The sequence below is a fragment of the Marmota marmota genome, unplaced genomic scaffold (genome assembly GCF_001458135.2).
Source record: "Marmota marmota marmota unplaced genomic scaffold, marMar, whole genome shotgun sequence".
NCBI lineage: Eukaryota > Metazoa > Chordata > Mammalia > Rodentia > Sciuridae > Marmota > Marmota marmota.
This window is the reverse complement of record NW_026000026.1, coordinates 241,181-260,713: the sequence shown is the minus strand read 5'-3', so window position 1 is coordinate 260,713 and position 19,533 is coordinate 241,181. Positions and strand designations below refer to the sequence as shown.

General features: G+C 52.3%; 1 protein-coding gene across 2 annotated transcripts in view; it reads left to right on the top strand.

Annotated features, from left to right (window-relative positions):
- The window catches only part of LOC125618928 (myelin transcription factor 1-like), a 30,682-nt gene that overhangs the window by 8,943 nt on the left and 2,206 nt on the right, over window positions 1-19,533 (top strand). The window contains exons 2-4 of one of the 2 annotated variants that reach the window (XM_048810568.1): window positions 8,612-8,712; window positions 15,483-15,537; window positions 16,385-16,415. In XM_048810568.1, coding sequence (XP_048666525.1) covers window positions 15,483-15,537; window positions 16,385-16,415 — 86 coding nt within the window. In that variant the 5' untranslated portion in view covers window positions 8,612-8,712. The remainder of the gene's footprint in view (window positions 1-8,611; window positions 8,713-15,482; window positions 15,538-16,384; window positions 16,416-19,533) is intronic. The other variant, XM_048810569.1, reaches the window with a different exon arrangement.

Sequence of the window (19,533 nt, the reverse complement as noted above, 5' to 3'; positions counted from 1 at the left end):
ATAAAAAAAAAAAAAAAAAAAAAAAAAAAAAAGAAGATAGAAAAAGAGCCAAACTTGCCTTTGTTTCCCCCTTGGCCGTATTTGTGTTTTTTACCCACAGCTGTTCCAATGGGAAGGACACCAGCTCTGCCCCTGGCTCTCTGCAAACCCAGGAATGGAAACCTTTACTGTACCTGTGCACTTCCAGGGCTGGGGACTGGCTCTGGTGGGAGGAAAGGGCTTCTGTCTTGGAGCGACAGGGGCATCTGGGCCCCTGAGGGAGTGGCAAGGAGACAGAGTCCCTGGGGGCCTGTGGGGCACGGGTCCACTTCTCTCACGGAGAGTTTTAGGCCGTGTCCCAGGCCTGGCCCCTGGCTTCCCGGGACCCAGAGGCAGAGCCAGTCCTCTGGGTGTGCCTGGGTCTGGGGCAAGATGCACTGTTCTGGGGGGCAGGCTCGTGAAGTATCCTGCTAGGAGGTGGGGCCTGAGGGTCCCTGTGCTCTGCTTCTACCTCCGTTCTTACAGAGGCCTCCACTGATAGCTTTCCCACCACCATTATTTAAAAAAGTGATTAGTGTTTTTAATGATGTTATTATATTTTATACTTTAGTCAACCAATCAATAATCAGTCAATTAATTTTTATGTGCTGCTGTGCTAGGTCCTGGTGCCTGGCCTGTCAGTCTGGAACAGACTGGTTTCATAGTTCCCTGTCTTTCATGACCTTGAACTTTTTGAAGAGCGCTGGGCTATTCTTGTACAGAAGTCCCATCTGTATGGCCAGCCCAACTGCTTGTGACTGGACTTGGTTTTGCAGGAATGCCCACACGAGCTCCTGGTTACTGGACAGCCCTGTGGTCTGTGACAGGCCAGGCCTGCAGACACCTTCTTGCCTTGCTCAGGCTCTGGCACTAGGGAGCCTTGCCAACCCAGTGCCCAGGTTGTGGGCTGTTGAGACATGGACAAGGCAGTCCTGAACATCATGGGAGAGTGGGCTTCTCTGTGGGTCCAGGACTGGATTCTACTGCTGCTTAGCCATAGCACCCTGTGGCTTCCTTCACAGAACTGAACAGCTCCCTCTTCCTTCTCCTCCTCTCTCCTCCTCTCTCCTCTCTCCTCCTCTCTCCTCCTCTCTCCTCTCTCCTCCTCTCTCCTCTCTCCTCCCTCTCTCCACTCTCCTCCCTCTCTCCTTCTTCCTCTCTCTTCTTTCCTCCCTTCCTCCTCTTCCTTCTTCCTTCCCTCCCTCCCTCCTCCCTCCCTCCTCCCTCCCTCCCCCTCCTTCCCTCCTTCCTTCTTCCTCCTTTCTTCCTCTCATCCTCCTCCCTCTCTCCTTCCTTTCTTATTTCCCTTTCTTCTCCCTTTCCAAATGCTTCTCTGCTGGGCCCAGGAGCACATGTCAGAGTTCTTTCAGGTTTTTGTTCTCTTGTAGGTGGTCATCCCCACTCCACCCCATTTGTTAGTGTCCAGTGAGTAGTTTTGGAGGCAGTGTGGATCTCTGTGGTTTTTAAACCTTTATTTATCTATTTATTTATGTGTGGTGCTGAGGATCGCACCCACGGCCTTGCATGCCCTAGGCAAGCACTCTGCAGCTGAGCCCCAGCCCAGCCGCTGTATCTGTGTTTTCATTCTGTCATTTCCCTTGGTCACTATTTTTGTCTCTGGAATAGAGGGCATGCTGGGTGGGAAGGTCTTTCTCTGCTGTCCCCATCCTGCTGCTGTGGAGTGACTTGGTGCCATTCTAGTCAGTGGTTTTCCCCGCTTTGAGAGTTTTGGGACCCTTTGCACCTAGTGTTTTAAAATTTCACAGTGCTGGGTTGACTTGCAGGTTGGTCTTTTTAAATTCACTGTGCTGGGCATTAGTGAGCATTTTGATGTAAAATTTCTTTATTCTGGGACATTATTTTTATTTATTATTTAATTCATTCTTTTCCTTTCTGTTTTCTTGGTCCTCCCTTGCTGGAGCGTGCAGGTCGGATGTTAGCTCCTACTCAGTCCTTCCTTTTCTCGCTACGGGTTGTTCATTTGGCTTTATGATTTATTTCCAGTCTGGGGAAGGCAGATACCACAGTGCATTGAACCTTCCTAGGTGATCTCTGTGTAGGCTGGCCTTGTCCCCTCTGTCCCATCCTCCCTGGTCCAGCCTGATCCCTGCTGTAGCCGCTGTCCACACTGGACATTTCACTGGCTCATCTAACAGTCAGGGCAGGGACCTTATGCCAAACTTGAGAGATGCTAGACCTGGCTCTCCTTTGGGTGCTGTGGGGTGGGGTATGGGTCTGCTTCCAAGGGCCTCATTCTCCCACCCCTCGGCTTGCGGGCTGAAGTGTCAGGGGTTTTCTGGGTCAGAGAGTGGGCTCTGGACTGTGGCCCCAGAGCATCCTGGGACCTGCTGTTAGTTTTATGGGTCCTTGTATTAGTTCTCCATTTTCATTCTGACTTTTCGTTTCTGACTTGCTGAGCTTTGCTTTAAACCTGGGCAGCAGCAAAGAGGGAAAGATGAGGGATTGAGATGGAAAGCAGGGAATTTTTTTCCTTTCAAATGGCCAGATGTAGGTTTATGGTCAGTCCTGGTGTTCAGCCTTTTCCTTGTGCCTAAGAAATGACCAGAGCTCAGGAGGCCTGACCCCAGTAGGGCAGTGGCCTCACCAGGCAGGTAGAGCTGGAATATGCTCTGTGGCCGTCCTGGTCATCTGAGGTATTGCTGCAGCCCTTGCTCAAGGTGGTGTGGGCAGAGGGGTCATTTGGGCAGCTGGGTTCTAGGCCTCCTGGCTGTGCAGAGGTGGCTGTGTCGATGGTGAGTTGGCAAGCCATTGCCGCCTCCAGCAGTGGGGATGTGAGAGGCCTCATGCGTGCCACCCCAGCACTGCCATTTTCTGCTGCATTCTGGTTTTACCTGGACAAGGAAGTCTAGATGGCATTCAGTTTTTGTGTGTGGTATGAAGAGTTCAACTTCCTTCTTTTGGATGTGCGTGGGCCCGGCACATTGCTGAGAATGCTATTCTGTTCCCGTTAAGTTGTATTAGCCCCTTTGCCAGGAATCAGCAGGTGTTTGTGGGAACATTTTCCTCCGTGAGGTCTGTGAGGTTGTGTTGGGACCTCAGACACGTGTCACTCATGGGTGCCACCGGCTCACTCATAAGTAGCTCTGTCGAGGAAGGGTCTGTGGGCCATGCGGTTCTCTGGTGGGAGAGTGCCTTTGAACACTTCAGCATCACCTGCGTGATCTCAGAGCATCTTTCTCAGCCCAGAGAGACAGCCCTCCACGTCCCTTCCCAGCTGCAGGAGCCTGCTTTCTGAGTCCACGGAGGTGCAGCAGCATGTGTGCTCTTCTGTGTCTGGCTCTGGCCACACTGATTTCCAGGTCCGCTCACACTGTGGCACGTGAGAGCACTTCATCCCTTTCTGTATGCCATGGTGTATTTTGCATTCAGTAGTTAGTGGACATTTAGGTTTCCCCTTTTTGGCCAGCATGAATAAGTGGCTGCAGATGCTGTCCACAAGTCTCTGCATGGACTTGCCTTTGTTCCCTTGGGTGGATGTCTAGGAATGGAGTGACTGGGCCTGAGGGAAAGTCCGGCCTGGCCCCTGACCACTTTGCTCCTTCACACCCTCTGGGGGTCCTAGCTTCTCCCCCTGGCATTGGTTGTTAAATGTCACCTCACTATTTTGATTTGCATTACCCTAGTGAGCATATCTTCATGTGCATATCTACCATTTGTATTTTGTCTTCAGAGAAATAGATTCACACCCTTTGACCATTTTAAAATTAGGCATCTGTCTTATTCTGGGGTTGTGAGCTCTTCCCTCTGAGCCCAGGTCTTTATTGGACAGATGGTTTGCGAATACTTCTGGGTCTTTGTGTTGTCTTTTTGCCTTATGGTTGGTGTTCCTTAAAGTGCAGAATCTTTATACTTTGATAACATTAAATACATTCCAAAGTTTTGTTTATAGCTCATGTCCATGGTGTCAGCTAGGAAACTATTGTCTGATCCAAAGCCAGGAGGATTCACTCCTGTGTATTTGAAGAGTTTTAGGTCTTAGGTTTTCCATGATCCATTGAGACCTAATCTTTGTGTGCAACGTGAGCCGGGACAACTTAATTCTTTTAGATGTCTAGTTGTTGGAAAGACTGTTCTTTCCCATAAAATTGTTAGTGCCATCATTGAAAATCACTTGACCGTAAATAGAAGGGTTATTTTTGGGCCCTCAGGTCGAGCCCATTTATCTACATGTCCACCCTCTGCCAGTATTGAATTGTCGTGATGATGTCATTTTTTGGTAAATTTTGAAACTGGGAAGTGTTAGTTCTCTAACTTTGTTCTTTTTCAGAATTGTCTTAGCTGTCTATGTTCCTTGAATTGCTGTATGAATTTTAGAATTGGTTTGTCAGTTTTGCAAACAACAACAAAAAATAGCTGGAGAGTTTGGAAGTAGTCAGATTCTGGTGAAATTTAGAAGGCATGTTGGCAGGGCTGGGCTGGGGGCACACTGTGCCCTTAGACTGACAGGGCCTGTCTGGGTGGGGGTAACTGGGAAGGCAGTGGGGAACAACTTGGGGTCCAGACAGACTGTGCTTTAAAAGGTGTCTGCCTCGCCTATAGAAGAGTTGGAAAGAATAGTTCTGTGTGCCGGAGGTACACAAGTGGTGCTTGCCGCAGTCTGGCTGGGCACAAATCACGAGCCACTGAAGCAGGAACAAACTTTATTTTTAAACTGCAGGAAAACACTTCACACAGCTCCCGGGGAATCCTCCCGAACGCCACGAGGCTTCTCCAGGAAACCCCCAGCCGGAAATATCTCTCTCGGAAATCCCTCCTCCTGCACTTCCCCAACCAATGGGAACTCTCGGGGAATCCCCGGAAATCCCCACGAGAACTCCAAAATAGTGCGAGAACTCAAAAGTTGCAGCAGAGGCGGACAGTAATGCCTCGCCTGTCAATCAATACTGTTGGCAAAATGCCAGGGACCATACAGACTCGGCCGTGGCTCTCAGCAGTGCTTATATTCCTGGGACCCTCCCACCAACACTGGAGAGGAGGAGTTCTCAAATCAGTGGATGGATGGGCTCAGCTAGGAGACCACCCCCCTGTGGGGGGTGGAGGGGGGCTGAGGGGCTGGTCTGTCCCTAATGTGGCTGTGAGCCCCTCCAGGGAGTGTGTGAACGAGACATGGTGGGGCAGGACCTGATAGCTACTGGCCCAGAGGTGCCCAAGCCAGGAAGGACTGGGAACATTTGAACTTCCACACTTGCCTGGCCTCCTGTTCAGGTTCCCTGCTGTCCACTCCTATTCTGAGGATCAGAGTGCTGGCCAGAAAGTGGGGCTGTAGTGGTGACCAGGACTGGAGCCTGGAGTGCGAGGACATGCCACCCAGGCAGACTGGCCTGGCCAGAGCTAAAGTGAGTGGGAGCCTCAACGCGCATGCGTCCTCCATGAGGATGAGCAGCGGTGATGGCCACAGGCAGTGTCCTTGCCCCGATGACAGAAATGCCTTGGGGCAGACTGGCAGCATTCCTGGGGACCGTTTTGATCTCCCTGGGCTGCTGCTCCCAGGCCAGGGCCAGTACAGTGGTCAGCCTGAGGAAGTGGGTCCCATCAGCAGAGGGACAGCTAGGCTGCAGCTTAGCTCTGAGTATCTCCCTCAGCCGCGGGTCTCTGGCCCAGCTGGGGATGACTGCCTTCTTTGCAGCTCCAGTCCTGCTCACCACCACCAGGCTGACAGTCTTGGTCACTTTGCCTAACCCATCTGCCTGATGGAGTTCTGTAACAGTGGATTTGGGCCACTCTGGAGATAGACACCGGGCCACATTCAACAGGCAGGGCTTGAGGTCCCCAAATAGGGATCACAGACAACACCACCATCCTGGCAGTGGGGTCTGTTTGCTCCTGGGTTGCTTGTTGTCTGAGATGTGCTAAGGATGTGGAACTGGTTTGCCCCTATAAGCAGGATTCAGATGAGCCCATCAGAGACCTAAGAACTCCCAAGAAAAAACTGGCCAAAACCTCCCCTTACCAGACTCTGGAAAGGGTAGTGGCAGTGTGCCAACATGTTCTGCAGTCACTGAGGGCTCTTTCCACACCTGCTTCAATCTCCAAATATTTTACCTGCTTTATGGATGCAGATTTTGAGTCTCAGGGGAGCCAGGTGCCCCACAGGGAGGTCTGCATAAGCTGTGGGGCCCCATAGCTACAACCACTGGGTGTCAGGAGCAGTGGCACCGCTGGGAGGTGGTGGACAGGATCTCCTTTACCTGTGGGTCCCACATGTCATGTAGGTGAGTGGGGCCTAATGTGCTGACAGGGACATGGGGCATGCAGAACATCCAGACAGGATGTCCATAGACAGGTGGAACATACAAAGTCCACAGGCAGGACCTGAGCACATGGAGATCCCAGTGGGGACCAAAGGGTCAAAGGAAAATGGCATATTTTCCTGGGCTTCTAATGGCAGTTCTCAGTTGTTGCCAAGAAACTCCCTGGAAAAGTAAGGCAGAATCGGGTCGTGGCTGAGCAGGACCTGAACGTGAGGTCCTGGGTCTGCGAGTCAGTTCTTTGATGAACTGTGCACTCTGCATCCCAGGGGCCCCACACAAAGGGTCTTGTTCTGCTCCTCCCCTGAGTTGCTCTAGCTTTGTGGCCACTGGGAGGCAGGGGTGGCCCCTTGGACAAGTGGATTGATCCTAAGTCCTCTGCTTTGTTGAGCAGATATGGTGCCTCATCCTGACCTACGGACAGGAGCACAAGGGACGTGGATAATGGAGAATTTCACAGGCATCATTTCCAGACTCCTAGGGGGTGCTGAGGGTCAAGAAGCAGCAGTGAGCTATTTATTTCCTATTGAACATAAAGTTGGAGTTCCCTTTGCAGAGACATATGCATCTTCCACCCACTGGGTGTCTGAGAAACAGGAGAGACCTAGAGCAGAGGCCTTAGGGAAGTGGCTTCTGGTTAGGTTCTTCTCCTAGTCATCATGAGCCATGGCCAGCTACCTCACAAGGTTACATGTGTCAGTGCAACGGGAAGTTCTGCGTGAGCCTAGCAAACCAGCCAGCACTCAGGTTTCTGCAGCATCATCTTTCCTGGAATGGACACTTGGCAGCTGAGCCCCAAGCATTTGGGATCCTGGCTATCTCCTAGCTCCTACTTTCACCATGGAAGAGAAGCACACTTCCAGCTGCAAAGCGTGAAGTGCACTATGTGGCTGTGACTGGTGTGCTGCTTGTCTGTTCACTCCTGGGATCTTCTGAGCAAGTTCTTCCTCCCTCTTTTTTCGGTGGGGCAAGGCTGCCTGACCTCTCCAGTGCAGGAAAAAGGAGACATATTCTTAGGCCCCCTCATGCTGTTGGCAACATCTGCCCATGAGTTCTGTGCCTAAAGTGTCCTACTGTTCCCTGCCATAGGCTTTGTTCCCTGCCGTAAGCTCTAGGGTCCATTTACCTGTGGGATAGGACTGACCACAGTTGACCCCACTTTACAGATAGGCCCCTGAGGGCCCAGAGACTTTGGACTGTGGGTTAGCTACTGCAGCTCACTCTTGACTAATGACAGTGAGGTGGAGGCTGTCTGCAGCCACACCTAGGGTGACTTGGCCTGGTGGGGAGGCACACAGTAGGTGCACACAGTGAGTGCCAAGCATTAATCTTTTTGACAACCAAACCTGTTTTCACCTGTGTCCAGGGTCCTCAAGGAAACCCAAGCCCTTTAGTGGAACAGGGGTGTAATAGTGAAATTCTAGAGAAGAACGACATTTGGGAATACAGGTTGAAAATGTGGGGGAAGAAAGATACTGTCTATGACAAGAGTGTGCCTGATCTGTCTGCAGCAGAATCCAAACTCCCTTCCAAGAGGAAGGAGAGAGCAGAAAGCAGGAACATTCGTTTCCTGTTGTTATTGGTGGTTGCTGATGACCTTCCTTTGAAGCTCCACGGTTGTGGAAAGCAGGTTGTCATGGAAACGGGGAGTGACGTGCAGGGAATGGTACCCGACACATCTCTTTGTCATGTCCAGCGGATGCACTCAGCTCTGCCTGAACATGTGGATTTATGTGAAGAATTAAATATTAACTGGAGTCATTGCCCTGGAGACAAGTAGAACACAGGGAGAGAAAAGATGCTGAAAACAGGCCCAGTGGGCCAGGGCCCCTCATGGAGGCAGAGTGTTGTCGGAGATGGTGGACTGTGGGGCAGCCCTCACCTTCTTTGACAGGTGAAGTCACGTGTTGATCTTTGTTTGCAGGTGGGTCTGGGAGCCACATTCTCTGGGGCAGCGAAGACTCTTGTACTGGAGTAATTGTTAGTTGATTTCCCAAGGCCAGGTCTTGTCGGGTGACTTGCCCCAATGCCTGTGTTCCTGTGGTTGGGAGACTGTGTTTGTGGACTTCCCTGAAGCTGACAGAGCTGGGGTGAGGGCAGAGCCTCTGGGAAGCTCCCAAAGCAGAGGTCCGTTTTCTCCTGTTCCTGGAATAGCTGTGGGGCCATGACATTGTCTGTCTTTCTGGTGGATTCCAGAAATGAGGGATTGTATAAATGCTGTGTGAAAAACAAAGTGTCCAAAGTTTCTCTTTCTCCTCAGAGCCAGCCTGGCTGGCACTCATCAGGTTTTCCTTTTCTGACCCCATATCTTTTTAAACCCTCAGAAAATGAGTTCCAGGATGAACTGCTGACCCAGAGGTGGACACACAGGGACAAGGCCCACATCTGCAGGACCTCAAGACATCTCCTGGGCAGACACAGCAAGGTGAGGGCTTGGCCTCACGGGCTGCCCATGCCAACCTCCTCTCAGCTCCTAAGCATGATGCTTGGAGGGGATGGTCATCAACAGGATCCTGACTAGGCAGAGGGTAAATGCGGACTAGGACCATCTAGTCACTTTAAAATGAACTGAAGAAAAAATACTCAGTAGAGTAACAGACTCCCACCTTCCGGGCAGCTCTCTTGAGGTGTGTTTGCACCTGGGCTTCATGAGATGCCTCAGTAATCTGCTCTCCATTTCTCCTGCTTTGACCTTGTGTTATTTTCATCTTCCTAAGTGTGGCAGATGGTGCATGCCCCTCCCATGCCTGCTTAGAAGGCTGGATGGTGGTGACCCAGACCCCCACCTCCCAGGGACACTATGGAGGACTGTGAGGTCATGAATTCTGTAACCCACTCGTCCCATCACCCTCTAGCTCCAGAACTTCCTGCTGTCCTGCTCTGTATAAGACCGGTTCCCCAGGGCCAGGTAACCCCAGAGCTGGGTGTTGAGGTGGATAGCAAGTACACAGGAAGCCCTTCCCAGAGATCAGATGCTGACCTCTCACCTTGATGTGGTGATGATCTTCCAGCTGCTGAGATGTGGATGGTCTGGGTGTAGATGAGGGAGCTTTACTGCTTGGAGTGGGAACTTTATCTGAGGGCACTTGCATTTTACTGTCAAAGAGCAACATTTTTTTTTTTCTTATTTGTAGTACTGGGGATTGAGCCCAGAGGTGCTGAATGAACCACTGAGCTAAATTCCAGCCCTGTTTATTTTTGATTTTGAGACAGGGCTTCACTATGTTGCCCAGGCTGGTCTCAGACCTGCAATCCTCCTGCCTCAAACTCCTGAGTTGCTGGGATGACAGGTGTGGCCACTGTGTCTGGATAACATTTTTCTTTTGAATCTGTGGTTGAGAATGTGCATTTTACTAGGTCTATTATGGCTACTTGCCAAGCACCCCCCTCATTTTGGTTCTTTTGGGATGTCAGTATTCTGCAGATCCATATTGGAGCCTCAGGCACAAGGAATACTGATTCCGTTTGGAATTGTGATATTGTGTTTGTCATGGATTTTTTGCATTGTTGTTAATGTTTTAAAATATCACATTAAAATATTACTTTGCTGGGCTGGGGTGGTGGCTCAGTGGTTGAGCGCTTGCCTCGCATGTATGAAATCCTGGGTTTGATCCTCAGCACCGCATAAAAATAAATAAATAAAATAAACGTATTGTGTCCAACTACAACTAAAAAATAAATATTTAAAAAAAATTACTTTGCTTTATCACTGAGGTTTTGGCCTCACTCCCCTTACCTCGTCCCACCTCTGAGGGTCCCCAAGCTGCACTGGCACAAGATCATGTGACTACAAAAGTGGCCTGACTTGTGATCAGGGTGCTAAGTAGTGTTTTGTGCAATTGTCCAACACCCTATTAGTTTTGGGTAGGAGATTTCATGGCCTAGGCTCAGAGGGACAATAGGGGACTGTCCAAACTGCAGCCTCCATGAACAGCCCGTGGCCCACACTCAGGTCCTCTGGCAGCCATGTTGGTTTCATGACTACTCCGAGAGCCATTTTCCTCCATTCAGGTGAAAGGACCTGACTGTTCTTTGTTGATAATTAAGTTAGGCCAGGGCCAGAGGAAGAGGAAGAATGTGAAGGCTGGTTACCAGGACTGAGGGGTGGCACAGGTGGTATCCTATGACTAAGGAGGCCAAGAAGAGGCAGCACAGAGGACAGTGGCCTGAGGCAGGAGGTGGGTGAGAAGAACTGATGTGCAAAGTAGTGGGGCAGCCGGGGCCTTCACCTCTGAGTTCAGCACCAGGTGTGTGGACAGCTCAGGGCAGGGAAAGGGCGGTCAGAAAGGGGGGAGATGGGGTGTTAGGGGGTTGTGCAGGCAGGGTGGTGGCTCTGTGAAACCCTTCTGGACGTGGAAGAATGTAATACCTGGGCCCCTAATCACGTAATAGTGGGTGCCTGGAGTTGTGGAGTTGACTGCACAGCCCCTTGGGATCCCGTGTCCTTGCTTGCAGGGGAGGGAAGTGCCACTGGTGTGTCCTTTCTGGCTACCTCACTGGATGCTGCTGTGTGCTGATATTTCTCTATGCCAGCGTTTTTAACAGGTGGATGCCGACATGGCCGCTTCATCAGGGTGTCTGTTCTGTAGCTACAATTTTTAACTGGGGATTGGAGTAAGCCAAGATCCTCTGCTTAGAACTTGTAGGAGACCCTCAGACACCTTGGATGATGCAGCAGGGTGTTGTTGCTCTACCAGAGAAGGAGGCTGTCTATTCAGCTGCAAGCAGTTGCACAATGGGTGGAAAGCCAGGAGGTTTCGGATGCACAGCTGGATGTCTCCCTAAGGGAAGCAGAGTGGCCACTGCGATTGCCAGGGTGGGTGGGTGGCTGTGATGTCTCCTGGCGGGGCACAGGGATGTGAGCACATAATTCTCCACTCTCTACTCTGCACCTGCTTCTCTCCTTCGCACGGCTCTTCTCAATCTGAAACGAGCTCACTCCTCTCAGACGTGAGTGAGGTCAATCACTATATGTCCTGCAGAGCTGTCCAGCATAGCTCATCTACAAAGGACAGATGGAGGAGTGGGGGAAAGGGATGGTCAGAACTGCCTCTGAGTCCTGGCACAGGAGGGTGAAGCGGCACCTTCAGAAGGACCTGGGCAGAGACAGCTGTGGCGGCCTCAACTGAGGGAGCTGGGCTCTTGAGATCCAGAGAATAGGAAGTAGGATACCTACGGCAGAGCCTGCACTACACAGATCCCTGTCACCTGCTGCCAGGGCTTCTTGGCAGTGGCCCCTGCTCAGCATTGGCTCCCCCTGGAGAGGAGGAAGCCATTGTACTTCCTTCTCTCCTTGGACCAGGGGGCTGCTGCTGAGGCGAACAGGGTGGGGGTCATCTTTGCCACCTCTTCTGTACATGTCTCCCTCATCCTGTTTCTTCTGGGCAGGAGCTGCCTGCATTCCCTGGGGGTCAGCAGGAACCTGCCCCCAATCTAGGTCTCTGAAGGACAGTGTTGCACAAAAGCCTGGAGGCCTCCTGCTGGTCACTGTGATCTACTCATCTATGGACTTAAAAAGTCCCCCTAGACCCACCCTAATTCTCCAGCTTTGCTGGCCTCGACAGCATGTTTAAAATAACACCAGTGTGCCTTCCTTCCACCCAGGGTGGTGAGTGGCCAGCCCCTTGGTGTCAAGAGCCCAGCTCCCTCAGTTGAGGCCGCCACAGCTGTCTCTGCCCAGGTCCTTCTGAAGGTGCCGCTTCACCCTCCTGTGCCAGGACTCAGAGGCAGTTCTGACCATCCCTTTCCCCCACTCCTCCATCTGTCCTTTGTAGATGAGCTATGCTGGACAGCTCTGCAGGACATATAGTGATTGACCTCACTCACGTCTGAGAGGAGTGAGCTCGTTTCAGATTGAGAAGAGCCGTGCGAAGGAGAGAAGCAGGTGCAGAGTAGAGAGTGGAGAAGTGGGTGGGAGGGCCAAGGCCTGGCCTTGAGACCCAAGGCAGCCGAGCCCCGGGGGTGGAGTACACTCCACCAGAGGTATTGCCCCTGGTGTCCTCAGGTCTCCCTGCTCAGCTCACCCTCTCACCCCTGCCAGTCTCTCCAGCCTTGTTAGCCCCTCATCTTGGTGCTTGCTCATGAGACCTGCTCCCACCTCCCTAGGGTGAAGCATGGACCAAGGGAAGGCCTAGGCTTGTGCCATCTGGGGCCAGGACACCTCCTGCTGGGGCCAAGTGAGGGATTCTTCAGAGAAAGGAAGGAGGGATGGGGAGGAGAGGCAGGGCGGTAGGGCAGTGGAGCTTGGGCTAGAAGGGGCAGGTAAAGGTGAAGGTCAGTGCCAGTATGCCAGGTGCAGGGAAGCGTGAGTCCCTTACAGTCTTGGCATGGATCACTTACTTCGGCTGTGTCCTTGTGGCCACACCTGCAGGCTTCACGTGCTGGTGCATTTGCTTTTTGGTACCTGAGTTGGTAAACATTCAGCTCAGGGGACTTGTTTTTGGCAAGGATACTGTGCAGAGTCTGAAAAGAGCTGGTCATTGTGAGAGCTGTGCCTGTCTGGAAAGAAGTTACACAATCGGTCCTGACTTTACTAAAAAGAAATATAAACCAGAACAAAGCAAAAACACTCTCTTAGGGAGACTGGTCTTGTGCAGAACCAAGAAAGCAGACTGAGTAGATGAACAAAGAGACATTTCTCTCTGGTTAAAGTGGCAGAATAAAATATGTTTGCATTTGTGGAGTGTTCTCTTCCCACAGTTTTCCACAGAAGGCGGGAGTGTTGAAATATTGGTTACAATTGCAAGGCCTGCTGAGTGGGGGCATAATGAAGTTGGTGTTAGAGAAGCAGAGTGGACGTTACCCTTGAGCAAGGTCACTGGCCCTGCAGTGGGAGTGGGGAGCTGGCCCTTTCCTTTCGCCCTCCAGGCGAAAGGGTTGTGCAAAAATAGACCCTGTTGGTTTGTGCTTGAAACAAGTTTTTTTAAAATCAATATTTATTTTTTAATTTTTGGTGGACACAACATCTTTATTTTATTTTTATGTGGTGTTGAGGATCGAACCCAGCGCCCCGTGCATACCAGGAGAGCGCGCTACCGCTTGAGCCACATCCCCAGCCCTGAAACAAGTTTTTAAAAACCAAATCTGTGAGAAATTAAGCACCTGTATCTTTGGCATCAGTGAACTGCCCTTGAGGGCAGGGTCTGTCCTTGTGTGGAAGTGGGGGAATGTGGTCAGGGGGTTGCCACCAAATCCAGAAATGGTGAGCTGGGGTGGTGCTGGGCACAGGGGTGCCCTGGGCATGGCCACCTTGTGGGGCAGGACCTCAAGGCAAGAGGACAGCAGACCCACCTCATAGCACTTTGAGTTCTGACAAGGAAGGCCATGTGGACCCAGTGGCTGGCTTCACCAGAGCTTTGCCAGTAGCCTCCAACCTGTGCACCATGGGTTCCCATTAGAAAGCAGGTCCTCGTTCCTGCTTGTGTCAAGGTCACAAATCACCCGGCTCCTACAGATCAATTCTCATATCAGAGAGCCTGGCTTTCCCCCTGTAGTCCAGCTTTCCCCCTTAGATTCAAAGCTTCACGCGCTGAGGAGAACCTCTCACTTTTTGACCATTTGATGCAGATAAATTGCAAATGGAAAGGTGCTCAGCAGAATGAATGCCACAGCTGTTAGCTTCATCAATGGCGCTCACAGTGTGCTAGTAGCGCCCATTACACATCCCTGCAGCCCTCTCTATTCTCTGCTCTTTGAATAATTTATCTGCAGGAAATCCAAATTGCCAAGGCACGCTTTAACCTAACAGAATGCTTGCCAATTTCCTTGGGAAAATGAACGGGGGAAAAAAAAGCTATAGATTGCATTTCAGCTGAATGCAGCGCCTGGCCATCAGATGCACGGCTCCATTGTGAGGCCTGTGTTGGGAGGCTGTGGGCCTGGGCTCTGAGCGGTCCACCTTTGAAGGCTCATAAATGTCATGAAGTCTCTTTGACACCTGCTCCTCTCCTCACTTTAAATGTGAGCCACTGGTCCATGGGGAGCCTTGGCTTTAAAAGTAGAAATCACAGTAATTGTCCTCTGTTTTATGGAGGGCTGTAATGAACATGTGGCTTGTAGCTCTGTGCTCCCCAGCCCAGAGCTGAGAGGTTTTATAAATTACCCAGGTTTGATTTTTCTTCCTTAACAAATCACATAGATCATTGTATGTTATGCTGCTGTGTGGGGAGATTCACTTTGCAAATTCCGTTTCACTAATTGGGAAATTTCCTTTTTCTTTCTTCCCAGGTGATAACTGTAGACATTTCTCTCTTGTTGGCTTTTAGGACCTAAAGCCCCACCTAAGACAGGGGCTCCTGCTTCTCCCCAGTCCTTTCTTCTATAACTTCTTCCCCACTCTCCTGCTTCCTCCTGGACAGCCTCATGCCTGTCGCCCTGGCCATCCTGGAGTGCCTGGTCTGGGATAGGTGTAGGTTTACTCCCTCTCTGACCAAGGGGACAGGTGGTGAAGGCCAAGCCTACCCTCTCCTTCTGGGGTGTGTACATGCCCCACCAGCCTGGCTCTGGTTGTTTTGCTCACTACAGAGTGTGCCAGGGTTTTATTTTCAGATTCATCATGGTGATGCAGGACAGCCTGTAGCACCCGGGGACCTCATCCCCAGGCATGTCCTATCTGTGACTGTCACCCTCCTGGGGCTGTTCTCTGATTTCCTAGCAAGACCATGTTGCAGGCAATATCCCCACAGGGGCTGGTCACAGGTACGGAGTACAGATAGGTATTTGGGTCACTGATGGGTTCAGGCAGGGCAGCCAGACCCTGAAGCTATAGCATGTGTGGGCAGGGGATGCCTTAGGCTGCTGGGATCCAATAGCCTGAAGCCGGTGTGTTAGAGGCATTGATGCCTCTGCTGGGTGGGAAGGAAGCATCTCTGTCTTTGGGAAGCCAAGCCTTGGGGTATTTGGGCTGCCCCACTTCATGGATGGTGGGCAGCTTGCCCTGGTGCCTCAGCACCTGCCTGGCCAGGTGAGCAGTGCTGCTTCTTGCCATGCCAGGATCCCCTGGTGTTCGGAAACACTGTGCTCATGAGGATTAAGGAGGGCAGGGCCCGCACTTGGGCTTTTGTGGGCAGGTACAGGGCCAGGACAGCAGGGGCCAGAGTTTGATCCAGAAAATGAACAGATGGCCCCACGATGATGATTCTGGAATGGGAGGAGCTGGCTGGAGCTTCTTAACGTGGCAGCTGTCTTTTCTTGCAGATGAGCTTAGAGAATGAAGACAAGCGGGCCAGGACGCGATCCAAGGCCCTCCGAGGTGAGTGCCGTCTGGTCAGCTGGAGACCCGGTCATGGCTGGCTCTCACTGCCACCTCCCCAGTGGTGTCCCTAGGAGAAGAAGCCCATAACATGGGCTCTAGTGAATGGTATGCCCCTTGCCTACACCAGGCCCTGGGGCTCAGGGACCCACCTGGAGGTATTGAGGCCTTTGGCCCAGGGTGGAGAGGTGGAGATATATGTGGCTCCACTGGCTTTCCATTGCCAGCCCTCTTCCTCCCTCAGAGGCTAGTTCTAGTACTGTGGAGAGTGGGAGGTCAGGGGGTACAACTGTGGGTGGGAGGAGGGGGCTGAGGCTCTGCTCATCTTGCGAGGACTGAGCCCCGCCCCTTGGCCAGTCTCCCCTCCTGGGTCCTCTGAAGGTCCCTGTCATGCCCCACAGAGCGTCTCAGAGCTCTGAGCTTTCAGGAGTGCTGTCATGTTGGACCTCTGCATCTCTTTGCACCAGTGCACATCACTGCAGGGATCAGCCACTTGTCCATCTGTCTTCTTCTCTGTCCAGCTTGATCTGATGGCTTATGCCTCCTGCTGAAAGCCAACATTTTTCTGCAATTAGAGAGAAATATCATCCTGGACCCTGAAGGCCCAGAGAGGATCAGATCCATTGTGCAAAACCTCCAGGGGAGGGTCTGAAGGCTGAGGCTCCGCTGGCCCTGGAGCATGTCCTCAGAGGTCAGGAAAGGTGGGTGCCAGAAAAGCAGCTCCGTGCTGCCCTGGCTTGCCTTTCTGTAGACCTTGGCCGCTTTACTTACAGTGTGCTCTTAGGACACAGTGCCTTCCACATTCTAAGTCTCACATGTGTTTCCCTATTTTCCCTTCTCTTACCAGGACCCCCAGAGACTGCAGGCCCTGACCTCAGGTGAGGAAGCTTTCCTATTGGCCCCACACTTCCTGTGTGCCTCTGACCTGGAGATGTCCTGGGTGTTCCCCGAGAGACCCTGCTTTCCTTGTGTCCTGTCTGCTATGTATATCCCTACTTGGCTGGAACTTCCTTCCTCGGCTCTGTCCTGGCCCACCATGTGGGGCTCAGCTTCATGGCAGGGACCCAGTGCCAGTCACCCCCAAGACATGGAATGTTACCATGTCCCCAAACTAGTAATAAGGTGTTTCCTGGAGAATCTCGCAAATGCTTCATTTTGGCCATAAATGAGAAAGGGACTTCCACATTCTGAGTCTCTGTGGACCTGAGATATACATGGGAGTCTAGTGCACTGAGATCTAGCAGTGGCTGGGTACAGCTGGCAGTTCTGCGATGCCTTCTTCAACGGCTTAAGGTAAAGATTCTTACTAAACTGTGAAAAATTGGGGCAGGTAGTGTCTTATTCTTCCGCACACACTGCTTGAGTGAATGGCTTCTGCCAACCAGGAGAATGCAAGGCCCCAAAGGTCACTCTGTAAGCTTTGGGCAGAGGTGAGCAGGGTGCCAGTGTCCCTCCAGTGTTTGGGACTCTAAGCTGGTGATGGAGGAGAAGGGGTGGGAGGGCCGCTCTGGGCCCCAGGCTCTGGGGTGCTGTGGTTGCGGCATCAGGCTCAGGACTTCTCCTGGAAGTGCTGCCTGGTGGTGTATTTGTCCTGTTTGTGAGGCATGTGAGCTCAGCCTCCTCAGGATTAAACTGCATCCAGCCAGAACTAGACCAGTGTTCTACTGCTGGATGGCAGCTCTGGGTCCAGGACGGGAGGTGTGAGGGAGTTGCAGTCATACCAGGCACTGCTGATCTTCTGGCACCCCAGGGCTCAGGGGTGCCCAGAACAGGCATTCACTGGAGCACTTGGCCAGCTCCTAGGAGGGGAGCCACCTCTAAGGGGCCAAGTCCAGGAGGAGGTGGTGTTCACCTGGGGACTCCTTCTGGACACAGGTGGGAGGAGAGGCCCAGGCAAGGAGGCTGAGGGAGGACACTCAGGCTTTGGTTGAACTTCCAAAGAACAGAAGGAAAAGTGGCTTGAAGTGGCTGTGCTTGTTGCTAGCCTTCCTGAATGGTCTGGCAGTGCACATGAGGCTGGTGAGCATCTGGACTTTGTCACTGCATTTGTCCTGTGCTCTCCACCTGGTTACGTGCTACTAATGATGCCCTTAAACTTTTCTGGGGAGAAACCAGGGGTAAATGCCTTGCATCTAGAGTTCTAGCAAAAATTTCTTGTGCAATTCTTCATTTTTGAGAGGCGATGCTTACAGTAAAATGAAACTGAGTCTGTGCCAAGGAATCAGCACACTGTGCAGGGGCCTCCCCTTCCTGTGCATGCATGTGTTCACTGGTCACAAGTTGCAGGTGGTGACCATCTGCCATGTGTGTCAGACATGGTGGGAGCATCTGGGAGTTGGCCGGTGCTGCTCACCCCAGAACCTGTCCACCATGGGTTCCCATCAGAAAGCAGATGAGACTCTGTCCTGGTGGGGCTCATGTTGTTGTGCCAAAACAGAGAACTGAGCTGTGTCTGGGAGGAGAACATTATGCTCTGGGTGCAAATGGTGATGCAGGTGAGCTTACACAGAATCACCTGGGGGAGCTCTTGTGTGCAGAACTCAGGATCAGAGACTTAAGCCCTGTTACCTCAGGACTCCAAGCATGGACTCCCCAGAGCTCAGGCAGAGCTCTCAGGAAGATGCTGGCTCCTAGGTGGCAGCAGGGGCTTGCAAGGGGAGAGCAAGGGGTTTGGCTCCAAGCCAGCAGGACCCTGTAGTGCTCCTCTGGCTTCTGGAACTCCTGAATTTTCCTTGAGCCCTGAAATAAACAGTCTAGTTCTTGGGAGAAGAAAGGATGTTGATGGTTTTCTCTACACACTTGAGGGAGACCTGACAGTTTATATTCGGTTGGGCCTGGCAAAGTCACTCGCCACTGGAAAGACTCTCTTGTTATGGAGCATTAGGGTTAGTATCTTTGAGACATGCTATTGAGCCAGTCAGGGCTGTCTTCAAGGGCAAAGATCTGGTACCCAGGATCCCCTGCAGTTGACCCTTCCTCTTCTGAGGGACTTCCTCCTTAAACTACCAGTGGACCAGCTCCCCGCTGGAGCACAGGTGGTGTGGGGGCCTTCTGCTGCCACAGAGTGGGAGGGAAGACAGATCCTTTGAAGGGCAATAGCCAAGCATGAGCTCCTAGCTGGGATTTGGCCTCTCTCCCAGCTTGGGTTTCTAATGCCTATAGTTCATTTTTGGGCCCTTCAAGGGTGTGGTCTGGGATGCCTGCTGAGAGGTGGCCACCAGCCAGGCTCTCTGCCACCACGCCAGAGTTACTTGCTTGACTCTGATGACTGATGCCAGCATCATGGCAAGGGCGCTGTGCTGGGGCCTTCAGGAGGCCTGTTGTTGGGTGCTGTGAGCACCCCTGGGCACCTCAAGTGGCTGGGGAGGGCCTGACGTGGCCTATCCCTTCCCACAGTGGGTGGAGGAGGCTCCGGGGGCCTTTGTAGCTGCTCACCGGCCCTGGCCCTGTGGCTGAGCACACGGAGGCACCATGTAGCCCTGCTGGTGCTCACCCGTGTGCTCTCAGGGGTGAACCTGTGCGGCTGTGAGGCCCAAGGCTGATGTCTGCTCCCACTTCAGCCTCTGGAGGCATTGGCAGGTCCCGAGGGGGCTCTGCCCACTTCTTCCTCTACTTCTGTCCCGAAGTAACTTTGCCAGTTGCATGCATTTGGGCCCACAGCTGGGGCCCTCACCCTGGGTGGCAGGATGGGAAGATGCCAGTCCACCTGGCTGGGGACCAGGACTCTTCTGTACAGGGTGGCGGGTGGCTTGGAGCAGGTGACGTGTGTGGGGCAGTGCAGTGCCCCCCAGGCCTCCGCAGCAGCTGTCGCCTAATTGCCTGATTAACTCAGTGATTAATCGACTAATTGGGACCTCAGCTTCAAATCCTCAATAACAAGGAGCTTTTTGTGAAAAGTCTCAAAGCTATTTCTTGAGAGAGTGAGAGCAAGTGTGGGCCTCCAGGGGTAGCGGCCTCCCCTCTGTCTGGGAAGGAAACTAGCTGGGGTCCCTCCCC